At 42.9% G+C, this 26,636-nt stretch overlaps 1 protein-coding gene across 2 annotated transcripts in view; it reads right to left on the reverse strand.

The window, feature by feature from the left end:
* Nucleotides 1–25,873, reverse strand: part of paxip1 (PAX interacting (with transcription-activation domain) protein 1) — a 26,153-nt gene extending 280 nt beyond the window's left edge. The window contains exons 1-23 of one of the 2 annotated variants that reach the window (XM_039816538.1): nt 25,666–25,873; nt 23,253–23,387; nt 22,814–22,857; nt 22,521–22,584; nt 21,917–22,027; nt 21,202–21,277; nt 18,752–19,279; nt 16,797–16,909; nt 13,944–14,829; nt 11,554–11,648; nt 10,532–10,627; nt 9,564–9,701; nt 8,752–8,873; nt 7,406–7,590; nt 6,598–6,641; nt 5,315–5,382; nt 5,079–5,181; nt 3,837–4,005; nt 3,192–3,292; nt 2,234–2,368; nt 1,751–1,826; nt 1,144–1,204; nt 1–24 (exon numbers count right to left, since the gene is read on the reverse strand). The exon at nt 1–24 is cut by the window's left edge and continues 280 nt beyond it. In XM_039816538.1, the coding sequence (XP_039672472.1) occupies nt 9–24; nt 1,144–1,204; nt 1,751–1,826; nt 2,234–2,368; nt 3,192–3,292; nt 3,837–4,005; nt 5,079–5,181; nt 5,315–5,382; nt 6,598–6,641; nt 7,406–7,590; nt 8,752–8,873; nt 9,564–9,701; nt 10,532–10,627; nt 11,554–11,648; nt 13,944–14,829; nt 16,797–16,909; nt 18,752–19,279; nt 21,202–21,277; nt 21,917–22,027; nt 22,521–22,584; nt 22,814–22,857; nt 23,253–23,387; nt 25,666–25,746 (3,447 nt within the window). In that variant the 5' untranslated portion in view covers nt 25,747–25,873 and the 3' untranslated portion in view covers nt 1–8. Of the gene's footprint in view, nt 1,205–1,750; nt 1,827–2,233; nt 2,369–3,191; nt 3,293–3,836; nt 4,006–5,078; nt 5,182–5,314; nt 5,383–6,597; nt 6,642–7,405; nt 7,591–8,751; nt 8,874–9,563; nt 9,702–10,531; nt 10,628–11,553; nt 11,649–13,943; nt 14,830–16,796; nt 16,910–18,751; nt 19,280–21,201; nt 21,278–21,916; nt 22,028–22,520; nt 22,585–22,813; nt 22,858–23,252; nt 23,388–25,665 lie in introns of both variants that reach the window. The other variant, XM_039816537.1, reaches the window with a different exon arrangement.
* Nucleotides 25,874–26,636: the final 763 nt, after the last annotated feature.

Genomic DNA, 26,636 nt, shown 5'->3' on the forward strand with positions numbered 1-26,636 from the left:
CTTCGCCATCAAGTGAACTTATACGTGGGACTGTCAAGGAAACTCACTTGTGTCCACAGCTCATACCACTGACTGCTAGAGAGACCCATTATCGGGGCCAGTTTATTTTTTTTGGCAGTTTGCAGATTATCTGTACCTGTGTTTTATTTGCGTGACAACCGATAAAGTTCATGAATGAACCCTCCTGTTGTCCTCGGGTCTACTTTGATCCATTTTTTTTTTTTTTTCAAGAAGTTTCTGTATCAGAAATGTGGATTTCTTTCAACCAAATTGTCAAAAATAATAACGTGGATGGTTCCGTACAACGCTCTCCGCGAGTCAAATACATGATTTCATTGAATGTGGGTGTTTGATTCAATTTTAAAACATTTGAAGAAAAGAATTGATAAAAGAACGTTGAAAGCAGTGAAAAAACAATGTCGAAAAAACAAACAACAAAAAAGGTCAAAAGCGCAGAAAGAAATCGACAAAGGACTCCGGTGACAAAACGTCGGAAAAAGCTTCAAAAACGTGGTAAAAAAAGAAGAACAAAATAATTAGGGCTGTCAATCCATAACAACAACAACAAAAAGGTTAATCAAGTTAATCAGTCATGGGCTGTGATTAATCACAAATTCAAAATACCAGTATTTACTTGGACACATGCAGCGTTGAAATAAATTAATTTGGGCTGTCAAATCGATTAACAAATTGAATCACGATTAATCGCGTGATTTCCAAAGTTAACTCGCGATTAATCGCACACTCATCTGTTCTAAACGTACTTTTTAAAAAGGGTATTTTTTCAAGATGTTACCGCTCAAGTGGACGTTACCGCGGAGCGCTTTACGGTGTCTGCTAACCATCCACAAAGCACGGATGTACAACGTCACTGCTGCATCGCTTTCCTAAAACTAAACTACTGGTGAAAAAAAAAGTAGTGGTGTTAAAAGGAATATGCGTTAACTGGTTATTAACGCGTTTAGTTTGACAGCCCTAGTAAAAATACGCACACATATGACTCCGTACTACTGCTGGGTCAGTAGGTACACGATGGCTGTTGACCACTAACTGGAATCCACAGGCGCTGCTATACTGCTGTAGCTGCAGTTAGTGTCCTGTAAGAGGCATTTGGTCCGGAACGGTCATTGCTGTAAAGGATATGAGTCATAGTCGAGTTTCTGGGTGAGAACTCCCGTCAGGATGAACTCCGCGTTGTGGACATCTGGACAACAGAGACATCAGGCGTCAGAAACTGTGTCCACTAGCAACTCTTCTATACAAGTGCTTTCTAAAAGTGTACAATACTCGGCACTTAAACAGGAGTGTGTGTGTGTCTGTGTGTGTGTGTGTGTGTGTGTGTGTGTGTTAGGGCTGGGCGATATGGAGGAAATCAAATATCACGATATTCTTGACCAAATACCTAGATGTCGATATTGCAACGATATTGTAGTGTTGACTATTGGTGCTTTAACAAAATGTTATTTACACAATGAGATTTTTGATAAATGATCTCCAGAAATGATATAATGACTAAGTGGGTAAAGGCAAATAACAGAACAGCTACAACAGTCTGGTAAGTTCAGAAAAGTACATCACTTTACTGTAACGCAGCCTTTAAAACCAGGAAAAGACAGCACTTACCATATCACAATATTACAATATCCAAAATCTAAGACGTTATCTAGTCTCATATCGCGATATCGATATATTGATATATTGCCCAGCCCTAGTGTGTGTGTGTGTGTGTGTGTGTGTGTGTGTCTCTTACCAATGTTTTTCATGAAGTATTCTCTACAGAGGTGGAGGTCATTGTCACAGGAAATTAAGATGATCTCTGGAAGGTTCTGCGACAAACGGGCGACATCGTTAGAACTTCGTTAGTAAATAAACAAAAATAAAGACTGACTTTTGTTAAATAATCAGGAGGTATTCTATGGTCCGCCGGGTTCTTCTTCTATCGTTATTAGCACCAGTGCCTATTACGGAGTTGGTCTTATTTTGAAACCTGATATATGAAAATATATCCCTATCATCGTTCCTTTGCATCACCCAACATCCACCGGCTAGGAGGGTTTTGAAGAAAAGAACAAATATTTTAGGGGCGTGTGAACCCTTCTAACGGTCATTATACCGACCGACCTAATTATGTTGCACTGTACAACCATTTCCAAGAAGAACCCGTGTTTTTTCAGGACATAACGAGACATGACGGTGGACAGGTGCATTAAAGGATGGCAAGTATGTGAAGCACCTTGTTCTGTTTGTGCTCCATGATCTTTCTGTACGAGGGCTGCTTGGCCAGCAGCTTTCCTCCGGCACTCTCCAGGATGGGCTTCATGGTGCTGAGGCTGGGGCAGATCCCCGGGGTGACGTAGAAGTACTTTCCCTGCATCACCCATTACATGAGACAGACAGACAGACAGACAGACAGAGACAAAATGAATTAGGGCTGCTCAATTATGGAGAAAAATATAAAATCACGATTATTTCGGTCAATACTGAAATCACGATAATTTAACACGATTACTCGTTGACTTCTGGAAAGACGTTGCAATTATTGAACTTATAAACAGTGGAAAGAGTTAAATAAATCAACAGTAAAAAAAAGAAAGAACACATACAACTGTGAACTTTAGTTTTTCCATTCAGAACACGAGAGACAATAAGAGTGAGTAAGAAGGTCTTTCCAGGATTCCAACCAGCGAGAATAAGCTCAGTGAAAGATGCATTCTTGCCTGAATCATTCTTTCCCATCATCGTTTCTGTGATTAAAAGGCCCGGTCCGACTGGTTTCAGAGTCAACTTGCGTGAGTGTGAAGTAGGGCTGGGAAATATATCGATATTATATCGATATCGTGATATGAGACTAGATATCGTCTTAGATTTTGGATATTGTAATATCGTGATATGACATAAGTGTCGTCTTTTCCTGGTTTTAAAGGCTGCATTACAGTAAAGTGATGTACTTTTCTGAACTCACCAGACTGTTGTAACTGTTCTATTATTTGCCTTTACCTAACCGAGACATTATGTCCACAGTACTGATGATTATTTACCTAAAATCTAAGTGTGAAGATATTTTGTTAAAGCACCAATTGTCAACCCTAGAATATCGCCGCAATATCGATATTGAGGTATTTGGTCAAGAATATTGTGATATCTGATTTTCTCCCTATCGCCCAGCCCTAGTGTGAAGATTGTGGTCTAACCTTGAAGAGCGGCGCACTGTGGGCTCGCTTTAGGGACTCCTCCAAACTGAAGCCAAACAACACCTCCGCCTCCGCATCCCTCAGGGTGTAGCTCTGCTCATCTGCAACACACACACACACACACACACACACACACACACACACACACACACACACACACACACACACACACACACACAAACACAAACACACACACACGCACAAGGCTAGGTTACTACAGTGTGAACCAGATGGAATCATTTAATCAAATATATTTTCAATGTATACTTTTTAATTCAGTAGGAAAAAGAAAGACTCAAAAGGGAAAACACACACACACACACACACACACACACACACACACACACACACACACACACACACACACACACACACACACACACACACACACACACACACACACACACACACACACACACACACACACACACACAAAATGCGGGTGAATTGAATGATTCATTAGTTGTTTTTTGCCACTGTTGTTGCTATTTCCTTGGATTTGAGCGATATAAATGTGGCGGCTCATTACTGGCTCAAAATTGGATTGGTAAAAAGCCTGTGTGGGTCGTGTCCACCTTCCAGTGGACAAAAAAAAGTTCACGCCAGGCCCTGCCTAACCACGCCCACACACCCACACCCACTTACCCACAAACTTCTGGCTCCTCCAGCTCTCGTCCAGCCACTCTGGGCTGACGATGTGTTTGACCACGGACATGGCGGTGAGGAACTTGACGGTGCGAGTCACTTTACTAGCCAGCAGGTGAGTGACTTTCGGACTGCCGTCGGCTACTTCGCCACCTAAAGCGTGTAACCTCTGCAGGGGAGGAAGAGAGGAGGACGGACACCGTTAAAACACTGACAACATTCGGCAGCAGGAGACAATGGAGAAGCGGACGCTAGGAAGAAACACATGATGTTTTCTTATGTGTAGAAACAGAACGCTAGTGACGTGATTAGTTCTTGATGGCCACTGCTTTTCCTTTAAATGTTCCTCATGTGTCCCCGAAAAGTACCGGGGAAAGTGCATTCTGATTTGTACGCCCCTGAACTGTGGAACTCGCTGCCTTAGGATATTAGAATGACAAGCCCTCTCTGTATTTTTAAAAGGAAACTCAAGACTTGTCTTTTCATCTGGCTTTTAAGTTGGAATAATGCATTATGTTAGTGTTAAGTGTTCATTTTTTTTTCATCATTTTGTAACCCTGGTGTTCATTTTATTCAGTTGGTTTTAACATTTTACTGTCTTATTGTTGTGATTTTTAGTCTTGCTTTTCTCTCATCTGTGTTTTAAATTGGTGATTTTGTCATTTGGTTCTGTGAAGCACTTTGGGCTGCATGCTTCAGTGTTTCCTCTATGTTGATTTGACCGTGGCGGCCCCCCCATGGCAACATTTCTGCCCCCCCACGGCATCAGAAATAGGGCTGCATTGTTAGAGTGCATGTCGGAGAACTTTTGTATTTTAGGTGCATTATTTACATGCTGAAGTAGTTACACTGCATTAAGATAATGTAGTTAATAGTGGGTTTATTGTTATTTGCTACAGAATGCTTAGCCTATATGTCAAGATCAAAGTTGGCCTATATAGTAACTCAAAAAATACAGTTCAATCACAACTGAGAATATGCCTCATTGTGTGTGTGAATAGAGGTGAATAAATATGTGTTTGTGTTGCAGCAAAGTGTCAGTTCCGTTTCATAGCCCCCACTGCTAAAGAAAGTCCTAAAGGAAACACTGTGCTTGCATGAAAGGTGCAATATAAAGAAATGTTGAATGTGAAAATGGTGATGACCTACGTGAGTGTAACGTTAGCATCCTGGCTGATTGCCGGTCCCTGTCCTGTTTGAACAGTTGTGTGAAGTCTGAGCGAGTGCTCGGGCCGACTTTACCTTTGTGTACTGCTGTACTTGTGCGGGCTCAAAGCCTGTGAACATGACTCGGGGAGTGGACTCTGGAGGAAGCTTCTTATTGGGTGACTTGATCTCCTCCAGTCTACACACACACACACACACACAAAATTGTACTTTTACCCAAAATATCATGATAACACAGTAATCTGGACAGTTGATGTTTGGTCCAACTGTCCTAGAGACAAACGTCCTGTACCCAGAGCTGCGGTACTGACCTGGCCTTCTTGTTTGCCGGCTGGTTGGTGGAGTCGGTGATCTTCTGCTTCTGGAGCAGCTGGAGACTCTAAACACCACGCCATCATAACAAGAGACACAACCAGATGAGCCAACACAGCACAAGTAATCTATCTATGTACTGCCTGTTTGATCAATAATAGCTTTGAGTCATTTTTAATGAAAAAAAAAAAAACAAAAAAAAAATTCCAGCTTCTTAAATGTGAATGTGTTCTAGTTTCTCCGCTCCACTGTGACAGTAAACTGAATATCTTTGAGTTGTGGACAGAACGAGACATTTGACGTCGCCTTTGGGCTTTGTGAAACACCGATCGACATTTTTCACCATTTTCTGACATTTTTATTTTTTTGTATAACAGTGTAAATGTGCTGTCCCCTCAAAATAACTCAACACACAGCCATTAATGTCTAAACCGCTGGCAACAAAAGGCCAGTTATTTCATGGATCCAGGATACTATGCATCCTGATAAAGTTCCCTTGGCTTGGCTTCTCTGCCTTGGCTTGGCTTCCCTTTGGTATTAAAATAGCCCCCCCACATCATCACATACCCTTCACCATACCTAGAGATTGGCACGGTTTTAGGTCTGTTAGCCTAATAGCTGGTTTGATTTGCATTGTGAGATGATTTTATGGAAAGTACCCCATGCCAATCTCTAGGTATGGTGAAGGGTATGTGATGATGTGGGGGGGGGCTATTTCAATTCCAAAGACCAAGGGAACTTTATCAGGATGCATAGTATCCTGGATCCATGAGATAACTGGCCTTTTGTTGCCAGCGGTTTAGACATTAATGGCTGTGTGTTGAGTTATTTTGAGGAGACTGCACATTTACACTGTTATACAAGCTGTACACTTAATACGTTACATTGTAGCAAAGTGTCATTTCTTCAGTGTTGTCCCATTAAAAGATATAATGAAATATTTACTAAAATGTGAGTGGTGTACTCACTTTTGTGAGATACTGTACATAAGAGTGACATGACACTGTCATGAACGAGACGTAAACATTATAAACAAGACACAAACGTTTATGACATAAGGCTTCTTTTAGTAAGTGGGGTTAGGGTTCGTGTGTCATGTCACTCTTATGTAGATACCTTCAAGTAAAAGGGTTACCAAATGTTTTTAGGGAAGCATTCAAAAGGGAACTGAACTGGTCTGGCTGCTAACAACGAAAACAAAATGAGTTGACCAATGACGGAGTAGTTTTTTTGTTGTTGCACCAAACCGTGAGCCGTGAAGCAGCGCCTTCAACAAACTTACCGCCAACGCTTCGGAAGACACTTTGATCGGTGTTCTCCAGGCAGCTACAGAGAAAAACAGAAGCCAGGTTGTTTTCAGCTTACAGTTGATACACGGATGTTTAAATATTCGACACACACACACACACACACACACACACACACACACACACACACACACACACACACACACACACACACACAATACCGAGGTAATCCACAATAAACTGCGCAGTTTAAGGGTTTCACACACCAAGGATACTCCCACGGAGAAGTGTGTGTGTGTAATACCTGCCTGGCCTATTGTGCGACATCCCAGATTTTGGGCCCCATTTTAATGATCTAAGCGCACGGCGTGAAGCGCCTGGCGCAGGTGTGTTTAGGGCGTGTACGAATCCACTTTTGCTAGTTTAATGGTGGAAAAAAGGGTCCGTGCGCCGGGCACCTGGTTCTAAAGAGTTGTACTTAGTGTCTTCATTAATTCAGAGGTGTGTTTTGGGCGTAACATGCAATCAACCAATCAGAGATCATCTCCCATTCCCTTTAAAAGCCAGGTGCACACCACCCTGTAAGACCAGCACGCCCATGGGCGCACAGATGGGCGCAGGTGCGTTTGCCATTTAAACGACGTGGGCGCTGGACGGGAAATTGACACCTGCGTCGGGCTTTGCGCCGCGCCCGGTGCAAGACAGGGCCCCTTGTCTCTTTCTTACTTTAACCTTGTGTAGTATTATATAACTAATTCCCAACTATCCCATTCTAATAAAACTCAATATCCGACATAAAATGCAACAATCTGTATTATTGACGGTACATTCAACTGTACATACCGAGCAGGTTCTGGACCAGCTGTGGGTTAGGCACCAGTGGTTCAGGGTGTGTGTAGATGGAGTATCGGCTGTGCTGAATCTGTCTCAGGGCTTCAAAGTTGCCCAGCAGTATATCACACAGCCACTGGGCGTTCACGCAGGGGATCTTCCACTCCTTGGCCTTCTCGTATTTAAGCCCACTGGGTCTGAAGGGAGATCAGCAAGACGACCATGTCACCAATAACACCGTACCTGGCAGCGGAGGCCTGCTCCCGAATGCTTTCAAAAGCCACCAAAATGACACATGACTGTTCTCACCCTGGTCACCCACTGTTTGAACTCCTGCCCTCAGGGAGACGTTACAGATGTCTAAAAACAAGGACTGGCAGATTTAGGAATAGCTTCTTTCCCAAAGCAATAACAGTGTTAAATGAAGCTAAACTTTTCTTAAGTTACTCAGCACTTTATCCACATTAGAATATGTATTATCCACTAAGTGTGAGAGTGGGCAAGTTGTATTTTTATGTTATGGTTAGGATGTGCTTGCAGGAAAGATGAGCGAGAGTGTGTGTGTGTGTGTGTGTGTGTGTGTGTGTGTGTGTGTGTGTGTGCAATGAATGTGTTGTGAGATGAGTTTTTATCTATCTATCTATCTATCTATCTATCTATCTATCTATCTATCTCTATATATATATATATATATATATATATGTGTGTGTGTGTGTGTGTGTGTGTGTGTGTGTGTGTGTGTGTGTGTGTGTGTGTTACAATGATGCACCTTACTAGAGTGGCTCTACAATTTCATTGTACTTAAATGCGATGACAATAAAAGGCATTCAATGCAGTATGGCTGGGTGGCAGAAAACACTCTGAACTGATGGTGCAAATCCTAATCTTTCATACACAACACATCCTTTATCACTTTATCAATGATTCAACAATGAGGCCTCACTGAATACAACTTGCTGTTCTCCAGCGCTCGGTTTAAACCATGTTACAGTGCGTGGAGTAGGCACGGGCCGGTATGATAACCTTCAGCGAAAATATCACGGTACTGCAATTACAGTTTAGAAATGTATTATTTTGAAATGTCTGGGTAAAAAATAACTTTTTTCCCCCCATTTGACACAATGTATTTTTAAACATAATGCACACTGGAGGGGTGAGGGATTTCTAAACTGCATTTTCTGTCCTTGAAGACTCAGAAACAGCTCATACCGCAGAAACTGTGTGACAAAAATTGGACTTTTCCAAACCGCGGTATACCTTGAAACCGGCTCATGCCTAGCATGGAGTATCCAAGGTTAGCACGTTTGACGACAACAGTAAGACCCAGGTATCTATCATCTGCAAGCCCCAAATCTTACTCTTTACAGATGAGGACGGTGTTGCTCCGACACAGATACCCGGTGTATCTGGAACCAGCCAGGTAGGCCATCAACTTCAGGTCGTCCCTGTCAGCATCCACGAACCCCGTCACCGATATAATCTGTCAGCGAAAAGACAGAGAAACGGTTAAAGGACAGAGATGACAGCCAGACGTTAAGATGCCAGGGCCTTTTTTTCCCGTACACCAACAGAGTTCAGGTTGGTAACACACACACGAGTCCTAGAGCCCGACCAATAAAGGATTTTTAAAGCCAATATCGATAAATATTTGCTGATTTAAAAACCCCATATTCCGATATATATATATATATATATATATATATATATAGAGAGAGAGAGAGAGAGAGAGAGATATATATATAATTTTATTTATTTTTTATCCAGAAACAAGTAACGAAACATAAACAGATTAACATTAGTTATTTGTAGTTATTTAGGAGTCCTCACTAAAATAATATGATAATGCAGTTTAAAAATAAACTTGTTTGTTTTATTGTCACAACAGAACAGAGGGACATCAAAATATATTAAAGTTCTGATAAATAAAATGTATAAAAATACAAACTTGCCAACAGGGACGTTGTAGAGCGCCCTCTGGTGGACAAACTATGCAACGCCAACACTCATAACATGGTTGAAAGGTGTTTCGTCCGTTTTTATTTTATTTTTTTAAATATTCATTTATTGGCTGATACCGATAGTGTGGAAAATGCCTAATATCGGCCGATAGTATCGGCCGAGCTCTACACACGACAGGAGTAAAGCAGATTTCAGTGGGAGTTGGACCTACGTGCTGGGAGCAGGGTTTGGCTCCGGGAGGGAAGGCGAAGGGCAGATGCAACGTCCGATGAGGAGGAACCATCCTCTTCCTCTTCAGTACAGTGTTGAGCCAGTGGGCCGTTATACAGCGCTTCCCCTCTCGGAGTGCCTGGCAGAAAAAAACATCACAAACAACGGTGACAAAGATGCCATGTTTTTTGGCAAGTTGAATCAAGCTTGGTCAAACTCCACTGAATCAAGGCCTAGATGGCTCGACATTCACCATGCATTCAGTCAGCACGTTCAGCAGACTCGCCCTTTTCTTAAAGCCATAAACTCAACTTCAGGTACTCAGTCAATTCAATTGTATTTATAGTGTCAAATCACCACAGGAGTTATCTCAGGACACTTTAAAGATAGAGTAGGTCTAGACCACACTCTATAACTTATGAAAGACCCAACGATTTCCCACGAGCAAGCATTTGGTGCGACAGTGGCGAGGAAAAAACGTCCTTTTTACAGGCAGGAACCTCGGACGGACCCAGGCCTAGGGTTGGGTATCGACGAATATGTGACGAACTGGTATTTTTAAAAACAATTCTGATTCCGAAACCGATTCTTGAAAAACTGAAAAATTACATCAAAGATGTAATATGCTTACTAGCGATCACGTGAAGTTGAATGATTAATATGCTTTTATGTCCATTTTGGTGAGCCCCGAGGGAAAATACGGCATTTTAAAAGTAGCCTACATTTACGGTAGCTAGCTAACAGAGAGACTACAGAGAAAGTGTGATATTTTTTCTTTTCTCTTACTATGTTTCTTGTGACTGTTATGCACAAAAACACACAAGGCAAATTCCTTGTATGTGAAACTTAGGGAATTAACCCGTTTCTGATTCTGACTTGTGTGGGTTTGTGTTACACCAACTCTGCATGTTCTTATAGTGCTAGAGTACTTGATAGAGTTGTGTATGTTCTGATAGCACCCATCCTTACCTGTACATACATGTTGCTGACTTGACTCTCACACAGCAGGTGTGTGCAGCGGCTGGTCAGGGTGGGGTCGACAGCACCTCCACACGCCTGGATGACCTGGTGGAGGGGTTTAGTACACATAAACCAATATACAACATATTTTACCTCTTTTTGTATATCTACGTCCCATTGAGCCACAATGGCATTTTTTTTTTTTTACATTTTTCAAAAAGTATAAAAAAAGTCTGTAACACTTTACTTGAAGGTATCGACCTAATCGTGACATGACACTGTCATGAACGTGTCATAAAGGTTATAAACAAGTAAGTGTCATTCGGCTTTTGTCATGACAAGTTGACATTGTTTGGGATGTCTTTGTCATGACAACTTGACATAAACCAGGATGACATTACCAGAAGATGTATTTGTCATGACAACTTGACGTCAACTTGTCATGACCAAGACAACTTCTGGTAATGTCATCCTGGTTTATGTCAAGTTGTCATTACAAAGACATCCCAAACAATGTCAACTTGTCATGACAAAAGCCGAATGACACAGACAGACAGAAGTCATAAACCTTTATGACTTGTTTATAACATTTATGACACTTCATGGCAGTGTCACGTCATAGTTATGACAGCGTCATGTCACGATTATGTCGATACCTTCAAGTAAAGTGTTACCAAAAAGTCAAAGTAAATGTCTTTACTATGGGGCGCCTGGGTAGCTAACCTGGTGGAGCGTGCGCCCCATGTACAGAGGCTCAGTCCTTGCCACAGTGGCCGCGGGTTCAGTTCTGACCTGCGGCCCTTTGCTGCATGTCATTCCCCTCTCTCTCCCCCGTCATTGTCTAAGCTGTCCTATCAATAAAGGCCTAAAAAATAGATGTTTTTGTTTTCCCTGCTGACCCCAAACCATGAATTTACCGTTACACCCCTAAATCTCATAACATAAGCTGCTGGTATTTTATCCCAGGCAGTTGTAAATGGAGGAGATGAGAATCCTCTTGCTTTCTTGTGCGGACTGAGTAAGTGTCTTACCCTCTTCCATGTGGCCAGGAGTTGTTTGTCAGCCATCTGCTCCGGGTAGTCAGCGACAGCAAACACACAGCCCAGCAGGAAGCCATCCGGTGGAACTGAGGGTTAGAAAAGAAAGAAGGCACAGAAGTTCAAGAAAAACCACATCAAGACTGTTTTTTAATGGACTTGCCTTTAGGGATGTCCCGATCAGCCTTTTTGTGCCCACGATCCGATCCGATTTTTAAACATCATAATAAAACTACATCTGTTTCGGGCCCCCAGGCAGTTGCCTACCTTGCCTAAAAGTCTGCTCTTGGTGGGTTTTCCCCCTGTACTCCACTGGTGTTTCTGACCCTAAACAGCCACAACTTTGGTGTGTGATGAAACAATTGCATGGTTAGGGGACACTTGGGTCTAAAATTCTACACAGCTTTTATGTTCTTCCATAAATCCAAATGTAAATACCAACAGAGTAATAGTTATAAACCAACTCTAGTAACCGAAGAAAAAAAAAAAAAAAAAAAATCTTCTCAGATGAGTTTTTACAGGGGTTAAAGCAAGAAACCATTTGTGAGCATGGAATGCTGCCCTGGAGGAAATGCGTACAATGTATTGAATTACATATTATATATATAAATGTAAAACTGCTCTACGCCTAAATTTAGGCATGGTGCCTGAGAACTTTCGGCCCTGGTTTTTATTATCAATGACAGAGAGACTCCACATTAAAGCTTTAGTGCGTAACTTTGTGATATTAATGAACGTCCGTTACATTCAAGCCATTGCCAAATGAGTTGCCACAAAGCTAATTAAGACTATCAGCTCCACACAACTCTCTCTATATTTCTCAGTATGGCTGTGTTCAGAAGATTGTGGCGTCCGGCGACTTTCGTGCGCAGAAACTTGAGTGAAGATGACTTTAATCCTCCGTGTCCTCCTTGGCTACTAGCAACTGCGTGGAGGAGGAGTGGGGGTGGTGCGCAATCACGGAAGGCTTGTATCGTGTGGACGCACCAACAGTTTTGTTGTCATTACTTAGAATTCCTCACGGGGGCGACAGAAACTACGCACTATACCTTTAAGGCGCTTACGCTTATCTTTTTCTCTCCATTTTGGCCCTATCTGAACACTAGGCATTCATATTTCCCTCTGGACCAATGTGTTAAAGGTATAGTAAGTGATGTTAATCCAATACACTTTTTGTCAAATTCAGCAAATGTCTCCTTACTGTCACCTAGCTCTCTATTTTCTGTGTGCGCTGAAAAATCCGGTGTTAATACACAGCCCTGGCTCTGTAAATAAAAAAACAAACCGAAAGGAGTGCCATAAAACACTATTTCAGCCAATCGGCAACAGGCGGTGGCGACAGTTGGCAGCATGTGAATGTGCTGACCGGCCAGTAGTTATCTGTCTGTGAATCTGCGGGGCGGAGCTTCTGAAGGGGGGGTTGTATTTGTTTGGCAGCCTCCACCCTCCACGCTGAAGTGGGATTTATGGTCCTGCGGAGGCTCCACGCAGGGCTTCCGCCGTAGCCTACGTAAGTGGCCTGAAGTTTATACGTGTGCCTTGGTGTGCGCGTCGATCTCTTTAAGAGAATAGCTGGGCCGGCATGTGTGCGTGGGGAGTGTGTAGAGCGAGTGAGATAGTGACGGCAATTAGCTTCAGAGCGAGTAGCGACTCTAGAGTCATAGTCAAGGGTCTCCCCTGTTCTTTCTGACCGCGGTGGGAAATCTCTAGCAGGAAAAGTTAACCCTCTCCTTGATTTCATGTTGTTGATGGAGAAGGAGAACCAGGAAATAGGGTTGGGCATCGTTTGGATTTTAACGATTCTGATTCCAATTCCGATTCTTCCTTCTGATTCCGGTTCTTATCGATTCTCAATTCCGATTCTTTGAGGGGTGGAGTTGAAACGGGTCACATGCCTTTTCACAAATAAGAGCAAAGTTTTATTTTGATTCAACGGTGGTTTGCAGTTTTACAGCTTTTTCAACGTAAAATAAAGCCACACTAGAGCGCCGCTTACTGTGCTCCATGGCTGCAACACAACAAGCACCTGGCTGCTACGGAAACCCAAACTTGCGCTTGTTAAATTGGGAAGTGATGATCGGATTTGAAACCAAATCCTCCAAACGATTCCAAAACGATTCCAAAACGATTCCAATACAGAAACGATTCCGATTAGGAATCGGTTCTCGATGCCCAACCCTACCAGGAAATGAGTCGGGGGAAACGCAACCCTACCGTGCCACGGCCGATCGACATGCGTCGGCGGCGCGATGTTTAGTTACTTTTTTCGAGAGGTGCGCATCAGGCTACGGAGTAGGGTCCGTGCCTCTACGTACCTATGCACGTAGCCATGGCAGAGATTTATCGCAGAAGCATGAATCCCGCTCGACTCTGGGTGTACTCACTTTCTTGTGCCGGCTCGTGTCCAAACAGCTGGGAAATGTGCGGAGTCTGCTGGAGCGGAGGCTGCAGTGTCTGCGTCTGCTGCTGCAGGGCCTGCTGGGTCTGATGCTGCAGAGCCTGCTGCTGCTGATTCTGCAGCTGCTGATTCTGCAACTGCTGATTCTGCAACTGCTGATTCTGCTGCATCTGCTGCATGTGTTGCTGCTGCAGGAAATGCTGCTGCTGCTGCTGCTGCTGGATATGCTGTTGGTGTAACTGCTGTTGGTTCTGCTGCTGCTGCTGCTGCTGTTGTTGCTGCTGCTGTAACATCTGCATGCGCTGCTGCTGCTGGAACTGCTGGAGCTGCTGTTGCAGGGCCTGCTGCTGCTGCAGCTGCTGTATACCGGGCCGCAGTAGCTGCTGGGGCCGGAGCTGCGGCTGCTGCTGCTGCTGCGGGGGGAACGCATGATGCTGCTGTTGCTGCGAAAACATCTGCTGTTGGTGCATTTGCTGCTGCTGTTGTTGTTGTTGCAGAAACTGTTGCTGTTGTTGGGGCAACTGTGCAAACCCCGGTTGCTGTGGGACCTGGGACTGTTGTTGCTGCTGCGGCTGTTGTTGCTGTTGTTGGTGATGTAGCTGCAACATCTGATGCTGCTGCTGCTGCTGGAGGTGCATCATGGGATGCGGCTGCTGCTGCGGTAGCTGTTGGTGTTGTTGCTGGGCGGCCTGGTGAGACTGTTGTTGCTGTTGCAGCAGCAACTGTTGCTGCTGCTCCGCCGTGAGCGGCTGGCCCGTCAGCTTGGACTGGCTGAACAGAAGAGGGTTGGTGCTGTTGGGGGTCGGAGCGTGGCTCTGATTGGTCTGCTGCTCCAACGGCTTTGTCTGATTGGCGGTCAGGTTCTGGAGGATCTGCAACCGAAGGGGAAAAGGAACAGTGAAGTGACCCCATTGATACACATTATATGAGTGTTGCCGTCGTGGTGTCCTCACTAGTCCATATTCAGTCATAAATCCGGTCTCTGGAGTTTTTAATCATGTGACTCTTGCCAACACCTTGAAAAACTTCACACAGTTTGTTGTAGGGATGTTAACGATTAACCGTTTAACCGCTAACCGACAGGGAGAAAAACAACAACGCGAGAACGTGCCGTACTATCGCGAGAACAACTTCACACGCGTGTAAAAAAAAAAAAGAAAAAGAAGGTGGGGTTTAGGAAAAGAACATTGGGAAAGGCTTTAGTAACACAACAAACGACGGTGACCAACATCACACGCTTAGGAAAACAATAAACGGTTGGGTTTAGGAAAGAAACATTGGGGAAGGCTTAAAAAAATAAAAAAATAAAACGTTGACAAACACCACACACGGGACGCAATCCCGGCTCTCCTGGGTGAAAGTCCTGTGTTTTATCCATCCACCACCCCGGCCAACCTCCACCCGCGGACTTGCGTCCTTTCATACTACTCGCTACGTCGAAAATTCACACGTAATGTAGGTCAATGGCAGCCGAACGGCGTTGATAAACACGCTAAAAAGCGATTATGCGCTACATTATGAGATCAGTCTGTCGGATTAGATATTTGGCAACACTGTGTGAAAACTCACTCGGTCAGTCTGCCGTTTCCTCTTTCTCTGTTCCTCCGACAATGCTTTCCTAGCTTTCTGCTTCTTTTTTGCCGGCTCAGCCATGACGATAATGTGAAAAACTCCATCGCTACCTTGTTCTTGTAGCTAGCCGGTTCCTGTATGCTCGCCGGCCAAAAGTTGCAAGGGTGGTTTTTCCACTCACAGGCGCTAGAGGGAAGCGAGACGACCACCATTCAACCCGAAAAAATGTGATATAACCATTCCAATGACTCCGAAGCTGTTCAGTTAAGGTAAATTAAGCTTAAAAAAAAACTGCATCGTTCCCCTTTAACTACTAGTTAACTTGCTAGTGCTAACTTTGCACTAGTCAGCTACGTGACACATGCTACCATGGTTCAGAATTAGCACCTAGCATCTACTAGCCAAATGCTGGTGGATTTGCTTCACTCACCAGCCAAAAAAACAATCGTAATCTATTGAGTGGCTGGGCAATATATCGATATTATATCGATATCGTGATATGAGACTAGATACCGTCTTAGATTTTGGATATTGTAATATGGCATAAGTGTTGTCTTTTCCTGCTTTTAAAGGCTGCATTACAGTAAAGTGATGTACTTTTCTGAACTTACCAGACTGTTGTAGCTGGTCTATTATTTGCCTTTTCCCCACTTAGACATTATGTCCACAGTACTGATGATTATTTATCTAAAATCTAAGTGTGAAGATATTTTGTCAAAGCACCAATTGTCAACCCGAGAATATGGCCGCAATATCGATATCGAGGTATTTGGTCAAGAATATCGTGATATCTGATTCTCTCCCTATTGCCCAGCCCTATAATCTATTGAGTGGTTAGTCAAATTTGAACATTCACTAGCCATTTGGCTGGTGGACGCAAAAGTTAATTTTGAACCCTGTATGCTACTATATTATCGATGAGGACTGGCGGGCCGTCCTACACACAGAGTATGCCAGGCAGACACACAGCTGACAACCTTGCAGGTGGATGCGGTGGAGACAGGCTCAGACATACAGGCTGTGTCAGCTGTGGACTTGTGTCTGGGTTTCAGGAAGGTGGCTGCATGTGTCAACAACAATGCACGGGAAATCGTGGCTGCGCGACAAATACAAGTCTGCAAATGTCCACAGATACAGCATGTATATAGATAATATTAGTCATGAAATGTGATCCTGCTCTTCCTCACACTAGAAGCTGGCTCAGTGACATGAGGTAGGGAAAACTGCTGTGCTAATGTTTTTGGGGAGAACCGTTGGGAGGTCTTACATGTGCAACGTTGGCAGGTCGACTGGCTGGCTGCATGTCAGAGTTGTTGGTGATGTTGCGGAGGGTTCTAGCAGCAGGGCTCCAGCCAGGGATGCCCTCTGGAACCGGTACACCTAAAAAGCAGAAACACGTGAAAGCTTCATCAACAAGATACTGGGTTAGAAACCAGCGGTGGGAATCAAAGAGTAACTCGCAATACGATACTATCACATTACATTACATTACATGTCATTTAGCTGACGCTTTTATCCAAAGCGACTTACAATTAAGTCGCTTTGGATCGTTGGCCACCATAACGATGGTCACAATACAGCGAGAGACTTAGGTCCAACAAGATGTTGCAGGTCTTTTATCATGTGTGTGAAACCGGGATATATTCTGAGACGGTTATCATACCGTGAAAATCTCATACCATTGCAACCTCTTATTTCAAAACATGAGCGGTTCAGATGGAGGACATTTCCACTCTAGCGCAACGACTCCGATCTGACATACTTCAAACCTGAGATGATAGTCTGACACAGACTGAGACCAAGACTTTATTTAGAGCATCTCTTCAACCTGTCGCATGGCTGTTACCACACAGGCTAGAAGGACTGTTGATGTAGGCCTAACGGTGATATAGAACTGCAGTGTTTCCCCCAAAAAGGTTCTTTAGCCCGGTAGCAAATGTCTTTTTTTCGACCAGGGCCCGGCTGGGGCCAGTCCCAGACTCATCGCAGCATTAACGTAGAACCCAGTAGTTTCTCTGATAACCGAATGATGGACGGAATCGCGAAATTGAGAATTTAAAAAACATATAAGACAGATTCCACAGGGCCCTACATTTAGTCAGAGCTAAAAGCTAACTGGAAATTTAAAAAAAATATTATTAAGTCTAAGTTTCCAACCGAGCTGCCCCACTATAACTGGAGTTTAAAAATGCGTCCTAAAATACATTACTAATTCCCAGAGACTCAGGCCTGGGGAGGGGCAACTTAGGCCAGGTAGGCCACCAGGGGAAACCCTGGAACTGTATCTAGGAGGAACTGTGCAGCCTTGGGGACGAAGGCGTATGAACGTTCCTGACGTACTGACTGTAATGGCTAAGCCTAAAAATGTAAAGCCACTGAGGGGCAGCTGCTATACCAGTGGTGTCAAACTCAGTTTCACTAAGGGCCACACTGGAAAATAAGAATCACATCAAGGGCCAGACATAAATATATATATAATATATATAATAATCGAAAAAGTCAAACATCTTTGACTGTATTACTGCATGTCTCATATACTCTTCTCACTTACAGCTTGGTCGACATAAAACCCCCCAAAAAGTAACTTAGCCATCAAAGAAAAAAGGTCGTAAAAAGCGAGGGAAAAAAGTTGGAAAAGGCACCAATAAACGTCAGCAAAAGTTGCAAAAAACTTAAAAAAAAAAGTGACAAAAGCTTCAACAAAAGTGACAAAAACTTCAGAAAAAGCGACAAAAGCTAGGTGGGCCAAAATTTATTACGAAACTAAATTGTTATGGAGGGCCGGATCTCAATATGCCAGGGGCCAGATTTGGCCCGCGGGCCTTGAGTTTGACATATGTGTGCTATACGGACTTGAAATAAACAGTCTATGGCTAGCAAACTAGCTGACGCTCTCTCTCTACTGTTGAAATCATAGACTCCAACAGTCATCGTTGCGTTTTGATGGACATTTATTGATCGCAATGTTCTTCGAATGAACGTGCAAGAATCCATGTGTCCATTAAGCTCCATCAACAAACATTTACACATCCACATGAGCGTTGCGGTGTGTAGGGATTTGATGCTGTCAAAAACTATTTGTGCTCCTCCGATTAACAGCACCCCATGTTACCTGCTGAAAGGTTCCTACCTAAATAGACATCACTCAAAAGCACACTAGTGACACCAGTGGACAATCTGTGTCCTACACCCAAAATAAATGAAAAAGGCTCTTCCACTGACCTTGCTGTGTGGCGTGACTGATGGCGGCAGCAGCCGAGCGAGCCTCTGCGGGCATGGCGCCCACGCTCCCCGGCACGGGAGGCACGGTGGCACACAGGTTAATCAGCCCACTGCCGGTGGACGACGCCGGGTCCTTGCTGCCAGGCGGCCCGGTTCGGCGCCTGCCTGTGCCGGTTGGGACGGGGGCGGTTGGTGCGACCACCTCGGCCGGCGTCCAGTTGAGGTTGGTGCCCTCCTTCTCCGTGGAGGAGTCATCGTCCGAGTCGTCGAACATGCGCTCGCTGCGGCGCTCGGGTTTGCGGGGAAAGTTCGGGGAGACCGAGTTCAGCTTTTTGGGTCCCGGTCGGCGGCGCGGGCTGGACTCCTCGCCAGACGAGCCGCCGCTGGACCGCCGGGATCGCCGGGGGCTGTAGCTTCCGTCGGAACGGGAGCGCTGGTCATACGACTCGGCTTCACTCTCGTCATCCTCCTCTGGCTCCACGTATGTGAGCCTGGGGTGATACAGCACCTCATCTTTTCTGCTTTTGTCTGTAAAAGGATGGAAAAAAAGGAATGAGTCACAGTTGTTGTGCATCAACTGAAATGATGCACAACTGAAGGGTTGTTGGAACGAATACCGAAAGTCGAATATAAATCGAATAGTAAAAATAAATCTATAATATTCGAATGCTGAAATTACTATTCGCAGTGTTTCTTCTATGTTGATTTTGTAGTGGCGGCCCACCATTGCAAAATTTCTGCCACCACGGTATCAGAAATAGGACTGACCAAAACATTTTGTCGCGGTTGCCTTTAAAAATTATCCTGCCGACATAACGCAAAAAATCCTAAAGGAAACACTGATTCGAATGTTACTTTATTTTTTAAATATGATGGCTAAGGTTAGCTAATCTCCCTCTTCTCGCCTTGACCTACCCGCATGCGTCACTCGTATCACGTTTTATGAACAATAAGTTAGCGGGAGTGAGAAACCCAAGGCATTGTGAGGTCTAAGTGAACGTTACGTACCGAGTAACATTAGAACAACAACGTGGCTGGAGATCAGAAGAAGGACGGGAAACAGTTATAACATGACTTTAAAATCGCCATCCACAGAGCCAAAGTGCTTACGTTAACATAAGTTAGCTCATTCTTGTTTTCTAACTGCGTCGTGAGTTATAGTAACGTTAGCTTAGCTGGGAGATTCATGGAGACAGCTAAAGTTTATGTAAGCTACATTTTCATACATTGTAAAAAACTATTATTTTGTATCATTTACAACATGCTATGGATGCGTGGTAACGTACAGTATGTATTTTAATATTTAGCACAGCGTACAAACACTTAAATATGTTGAATCACTTTTAAGTGATGGGAAACACTTTTCAAAATTGAAACGCATTCATAGAAATGCTTCGGAAAAACTCCTAATCTCGGAGATCAGTTATTATTGGGAAACGACCCGCCCCGGTTTGAACAAACTTTATTCATCCTGTCGACCGTGAAGGTAGCGTGTCACTACCCATACAGGTGGCATCAACATGGGATATTTTACAACAATTTGTAATTCAGATTGTTAAAAAAACTAATTTTGTCAATTGATGAACATATGTTGAGGTGACTAATTCTTCTCTGCACTACGAGGAGAGCTATATTGATTGGTCGATCAATCGAAACAAGATTAATCTGCAACAGTTTTAATAATGGATTCATCGTTTCAGTCATTTCTCAAGCAAAAGGACTAAATATTCTCTCAGAATATTTGATGCTTTTCTTTGACATGTAGGGTAGTAAACTGATTATATTTAAGGTTTGAACTGTGGGTCCATGACCTGGGCCAGTGGGAAATTATAACAAACATTTTTTCACTATTTTCTGGCATTTTATAAACTAAACAATTCATCAATTAATTGAGAATTGAATAATCTGCAGATTCTACACATCTCTTCTGACTGCACCTTGGTTAAAAAAAAAATATATATTTTTTTTTTATTTTTTACAGCTGCATGTTCTGTAGTTTTGCTTATTCTTTTTTTTTGAGGCCTTAATTCGTCAGAACAGCAGAAGACATGAAAGGGGACAGAGAAGGGGAATGACATGCAGCAAAGGGCTGCAGGTCGGAGTCAAACCCGCGGCCACTGCGTCGAGGAGTAATCCTCTATATGTGCGCCTGCTCTACCAACTGAGCTAACCCGGCCACAAGTAGTTTTGCTTATTTGGAGCTAATGTACTTGCACTTACTACTTGCTGTCTGTAGTTTGTACCTTCAAGGTTGAAAGCATTTAATTGGAAGTTGCTTTGGATAAAAGTGTCACCTAAAGGACATAACGTAATGTAAGGTTATGTAATCTTTAGTTGCAGCCCTACAATAGAAATGCACCCTCAAAACTCCGTCAGCACATCATATAAACAAATATTAGAATCTAAACCAATTCAAAAAATACAGAAATGCAGAAATGCACCAGCATTACCTTTAACAGAATCGGTTATCCAGTCTGGGGTGACAACCTTGATGCCCGGGTGTTTCAGGGCACACTCAAACTTGGCCTGGAGGGCAAAAAAAACAAAACATAACGTATAATTAGAAGTGCCCATAACGATGAACATGACAATTTTTTATTTCTACTCATTGCATAGGCGCATTCACAAAATATCTTTTTACATGACATGAGTTTGTTTAGAGCTGTGGTTCTCAGCCTAGGGGTCGAGACCCCCAAGGGGTGAAGTAACATACTCCAGACTGGGGAACATTTTCACATGACTGTGTGACTTTGGTACATTTCATGTGTTATATTCAGAGCTTCATTTGTAAATCAGGAGGTCCTGGAACACAGAAAGAGGCGGGTCGGGGGGCTCACAACAAGTCACAAACACAAAAATCCACAGAGCCTGGAGCATACTGGACAAGGCTACGTGCTAGCTGCTAAACTAAAACTAAACCGTCATTAAAGTTTAGTTTAATGACATTATTTGTTTGAAACGTATTAATCAGAGCATTAAAAAATTCACTCAAAATTGGCAGGGGGAGCCGTGTAGAAACAGCTGTTTACACCAGTTCTCTTTCTCGGTGTCGAGGTGGTCTCGAAGACCAACTTCATTATTCTGGGGGTCACAACATGGGGGTGCAATAACACGCACAGTGGAACTAGTGAAATTGTAAAGATTACAAACAGAGTGTGCGCTTACCCCCTTTGATTCCTTCACTACTAGGTGGGTGACCTTCTTGTTGAGGTTAAGTTGACATTCTCCTCCATAAAAGGTTATGTAGGCCCACAACGTGTTGAGATCATCTGGAAGCTGCGCACAACGCACGCACGCACACCCACGCGCCGCACGCACACACACACACACACACACACACACACACACAAATCATGAGCTTAAGATACTCCAAAGGTTCATGTTTTTTTTCAAAAGTAGAAACTGTCAGGCCAGCCCATCCCCAGACTTTCCAAATGTAGATAGTAGAGCTGAAGATCTCTGCCCGAACCCGACAGGTTCTGTCTTAATTTCTATCATTTTACACGGGCTCAGGCCAGGCTCAATTTTATAGCATTTGAATAAAAAAAGATAAAAGAACGTTGAAAAAAAGTGACAGAAATGTCGGAAAAGGCTTCAAAAAAGGCAGGAAAAATCACACACACACACACACACACACACACACACACACACACACACACACACACACACACACACACACACACACACACACACACACACACACACACACACACACACACACACACACACACACACACACACACACACACACACACACACACACACTTACCCTAGGTAGACAAGCTGTCACACCAAAGAATATCTGTCCTGATTCTGGGGAGAATCCAGTAACTCTGTGGTGTTCGTGGTTATGGAAAAACACAGGAAAACTCTTATTTGGGCCTTTTGATCAAATCTGCACATTCTATAATCCTTTGGGTCAATGAATCCCTTAGAAAATACTTTTCTTTTTTTTTCTGGAATTGTAAACATTAATATTCTGCTGCCATTAACACCGTTAATGTTAACATGTTTAAATGACACCAATGTTTGGTGTTTTGGACCCGATGGTTTGAAGGATACGGTAACAGGTCTCCACATCTGACTGAGAGGATCACCCAGGATGGCTGGAAAACAGGAAAAAGAACAAAAAAGCTTAATGCTTGATTCTCTAAGTTACACAAGGGCAACATGTCTTTAGATCACCGTTCCTGTTTGACTGCGGTTAAAAATCAACATTAAGAAAATACCTCCCACATGCTGCATTTTTCCGATGAAAAGAATTGTTTGCAATTCCGGGGGTAAATTGCTTATCCGTTATCTGGCTATTTCCAGTCTTTATGCTAGGATAAGCTGACCGGCTGCAGGACTACTTTCAACCCAAAAATAAAAAGGAAGTAATGGTTGAAAGAAAAAGAAAAAAAAACACTAGCCTATTTAACTATAGGGAGGGACAAGTTATAAAAAGTTACACAAAGGCTAACGTTGGTTAAGTGTGAACATAGTCTGGCACAACCCTTACCTTGACAACAGGCAGGTCAAAGACCTCTCTCGACTCGCCCACCTCGGGGTTGTCCCCGTCCTCTGCAATGATGTGAGTGGCTAAAGCATTGTAGGACACCTCCTTTCCTTTTCCCGCCTTCAGCAGCTGCACCACCTGGGATATCCACACAAGGGTCAGTCAAATTCAGTTCAGTCCAGAGTACAGCCCAGACTGGCTTCAACTGGGACACCAACACTCTGCACGGTGTGAACATCGGCCAAAGATCATACAATAGGAGTTACTTTGACAGCAATTAAAGATGGTCCGATACCAGTATCGGTATCGCCTCCGATACTGCCTAAAACGCTGGTATCGGGAAGTACTGGAGTTTATGCACCGATCCGATACCACGTAATAAAGCCCTAAAGAAAATCTACGTTAAAGTAGTTTATTTATGTTCTTTTTCCGTTACAACTGACTGTCAAACTGGAGAATAAAGGAAAGTTCTGCGGCATTCATTGTTTGTGTTTGTTCATGTTTCACAAAGAGTTTAACCTGAGCCAGACTGACAACAAAGATAGAAATCATATCACATCCTGTTGCAAGTTTCATACGTTCTGACGTTGTTTCAGTACAGTTTACTCAAAACCTGGATTTGTTTGCAAGGGTCTTATTTGAACAATGCATCCGCAGAAGCCCATGTGTGGTGTCTCTAGGGCTGTGCTCGATTAAAGAAATTCTTAGTCGACTAACACTCATTCAATTGTATCGACTAATCGATTAGTTGATTTAATCGACGGATTAAATCAACGGAGTTTCTCCGCAAAGAGTCATGCAAAAGCACCACTTTAATTCTTGTGTTTACCAGAGATGTGCTCGTACTTTTCCTGGAAATAAGTCATTCAGCATGAAAAAAGCATAAAACATGACTAATCGACTAAAGAAATCTAAGTTGACTAAGACCAAAACGACCGATTATTTAATTGTTGAAATTAATCAAATAATCGATGCATCGAATCGTGGACACGGACGATGTTGCATCGATAATCGGCAGGCTCATAATCGATTATTTCTGTTTACAATTTAATGTAGGCCTAACAACATTTCTGTTTACATATTCGGTTATGTTTTGCACATTCAGGAAGTGCCATGTGCTCAGCGCTGTATAGTTTTATGTATCCAATTTATTTAGTATTAGAGCACTGCAGAATATTTACTTTCTGAAAGCTTGAAAAGCTATGAATTAAATATCCTACATGGCTTTAATAGAAAAATATATTTGACGCATTGTGATGTATCGAATCAAATTGCTGACATGATAATCATAATCGAAAGATCAGTGAAGACTCACACCTCTACTCAGCAAAAAGACATAAAAGACTAGAAACGTGCAGTGCCATCTTAGATCTAAAACTGTCAGTGTTAGGACTTGAAATGCAAAAAGGAAGAAAAGCAAATGGCAGTGAGAGTGGTTTGAACCAAACAGCCACGTGCACTGGATTATACGTGGAAATGTGCATATATTACACAAGCAGGACATGATATGATCCATTAACATTTGAAACATAGTTCCCACAGAAATCAAACGAAGGTGTTGGTCCGACTGTGCTCACTAGGTTGGACGGTTTAACTAACGTTACTCTAACGTTACGTTCTCGTGCTCCTATTTCACTTGAGCAATAACCTCACAAGGTGGTGTATCGCTGGACAATGACGTTGCATTTCATTTACTGTTGCAATCAAATTTCCTAACGTGACACACTTTGCATCACCTCTGTTGTATATAAACACGCTGAAAGAGAGGTGCGACTAGGAATCACAATTTGGCAGGAAGTACAGCTCCGTGCCACAGGTCCCCCCCCCAGCACCAACAAGAGAAATAGCGCATGCGCAGTAAGGGGCGCCCAATTTAGCAAGATGTTGATGGTCACAGGTTGATGCAGGATAACACCGTGCATAATCCTGTGCACCTAGGTATTTCACTACCCGTCACAACAGCGCAATATCTGTACTGTGGTCATGGTTTAGAAAAGGCAAGCTAACACACGCCAGCTGTATTACTAGCTTAAAAAGCCCTGTGATAGATAAACCACAGGAATAAGCTAGCAGCTAACCATCTGTGCAACTACGAAACTCATAGCTAACGTTAATGCTAAGAGGACTGTATGAAAAGTGTAATGTTAGTGCTGGGTAACTAAGCTTCTACACCAAAATATTCACTGTGAAGTCGAGTATCACAAACACGCCCTCGCACATATGTTTACAAGACATAATATAGGGATCGCCACAATACTTTGTCAGCCAAAGAGCAAGATCACTGTCTCTCATGTAGCATGTCTGCCAGTTAGCTAGCTGGTTAGCTACTCCTGTAGCATCCCATTCAGATTGAATGGTGCTAGCAATTTAGCCTGCTACCAATTTAGCTACAAGAAGCTAACGTCCAGAGCCTCACCTTTTGGTCAATGTCCCCTACCACGTAGAATTTGACATCTTTGAAAAGTTCTTCGACAACCTTATTTTCCTCCTCAGACATGATTGTCCATTAATGTCATGGGATTATATTTTAAAAACCCAGTTAAAAACTGAAAGAGTAAAGTGTCTACGTTACAGCAGCTAGTTTAGAGCGTAATTTACAGTAAACCGGAGACACTCTAGCGCCAAATCACTGAGCGCGCCTTGGGCTACAGCATTCTAAAATACAGAGGGGGGTCTGTAATATATTATTAGTTGTATATTAATTTCATTTGTATCTAATGCATTGTATCGCCTTATTTGGTTCTGTATAATGACAATTTGATCAAAAGTTATAATATCACAGATTTAAATGGGACGGAAATGTATAAATGTATTTTTCTAATAGACATATAACCCCCCTGTCATATGAAAGTTGGTGTTTTTATCCAGACGCGTAACCTAGATTATACCAATCAGACAGTGAAGTGAGGACATTTCATTGATGCAATTGTAAACTAGGTCTTAGTTTGTTAATGTAGCAAAAAACAAAATACATAACATTAATTTTTGAAATGGAATATTTCCTTTAAATAAAATATGGTAAAGTGATAGGAATTAAGAAAAATGATGGATGACCGGCATCATTTTATAATAATGAATAAATAACATAATGTGATGATTGTAAATTTTAGTTTTAACTTTGCTGCATGGGAGCGGGGCTCAAAAAATATAATATTTTCAACGAAGTTTAAAAGAAGATTAGAGCAGGTCATAAACCGCTCGCCGGCTGCTGGTGTCTGTATCAGAAGAACTCCATTCACAAAAACAAAGAAATAACAACGACGCAATTCGAATTACTCAAATCCTAAAAATGGACACATTATATTTTCTGTATCTGTCAGAGCATCTCCTGTAATTCGGCGAACACCATATCCGGGTGTTATAACCCTTCTTCTCACCAGACACACC

This window comes from Perca fluviatilis, chromosome 11 (genome assembly GCF_010015445.1).
Source record: "Perca fluviatilis chromosome 11, GENO_Pfluv_1.0, whole genome shotgun sequence".
NCBI lineage: Eukaryota > Metazoa > Chordata > Actinopteri > Perciformes > Percidae > Perca > Perca fluviatilis.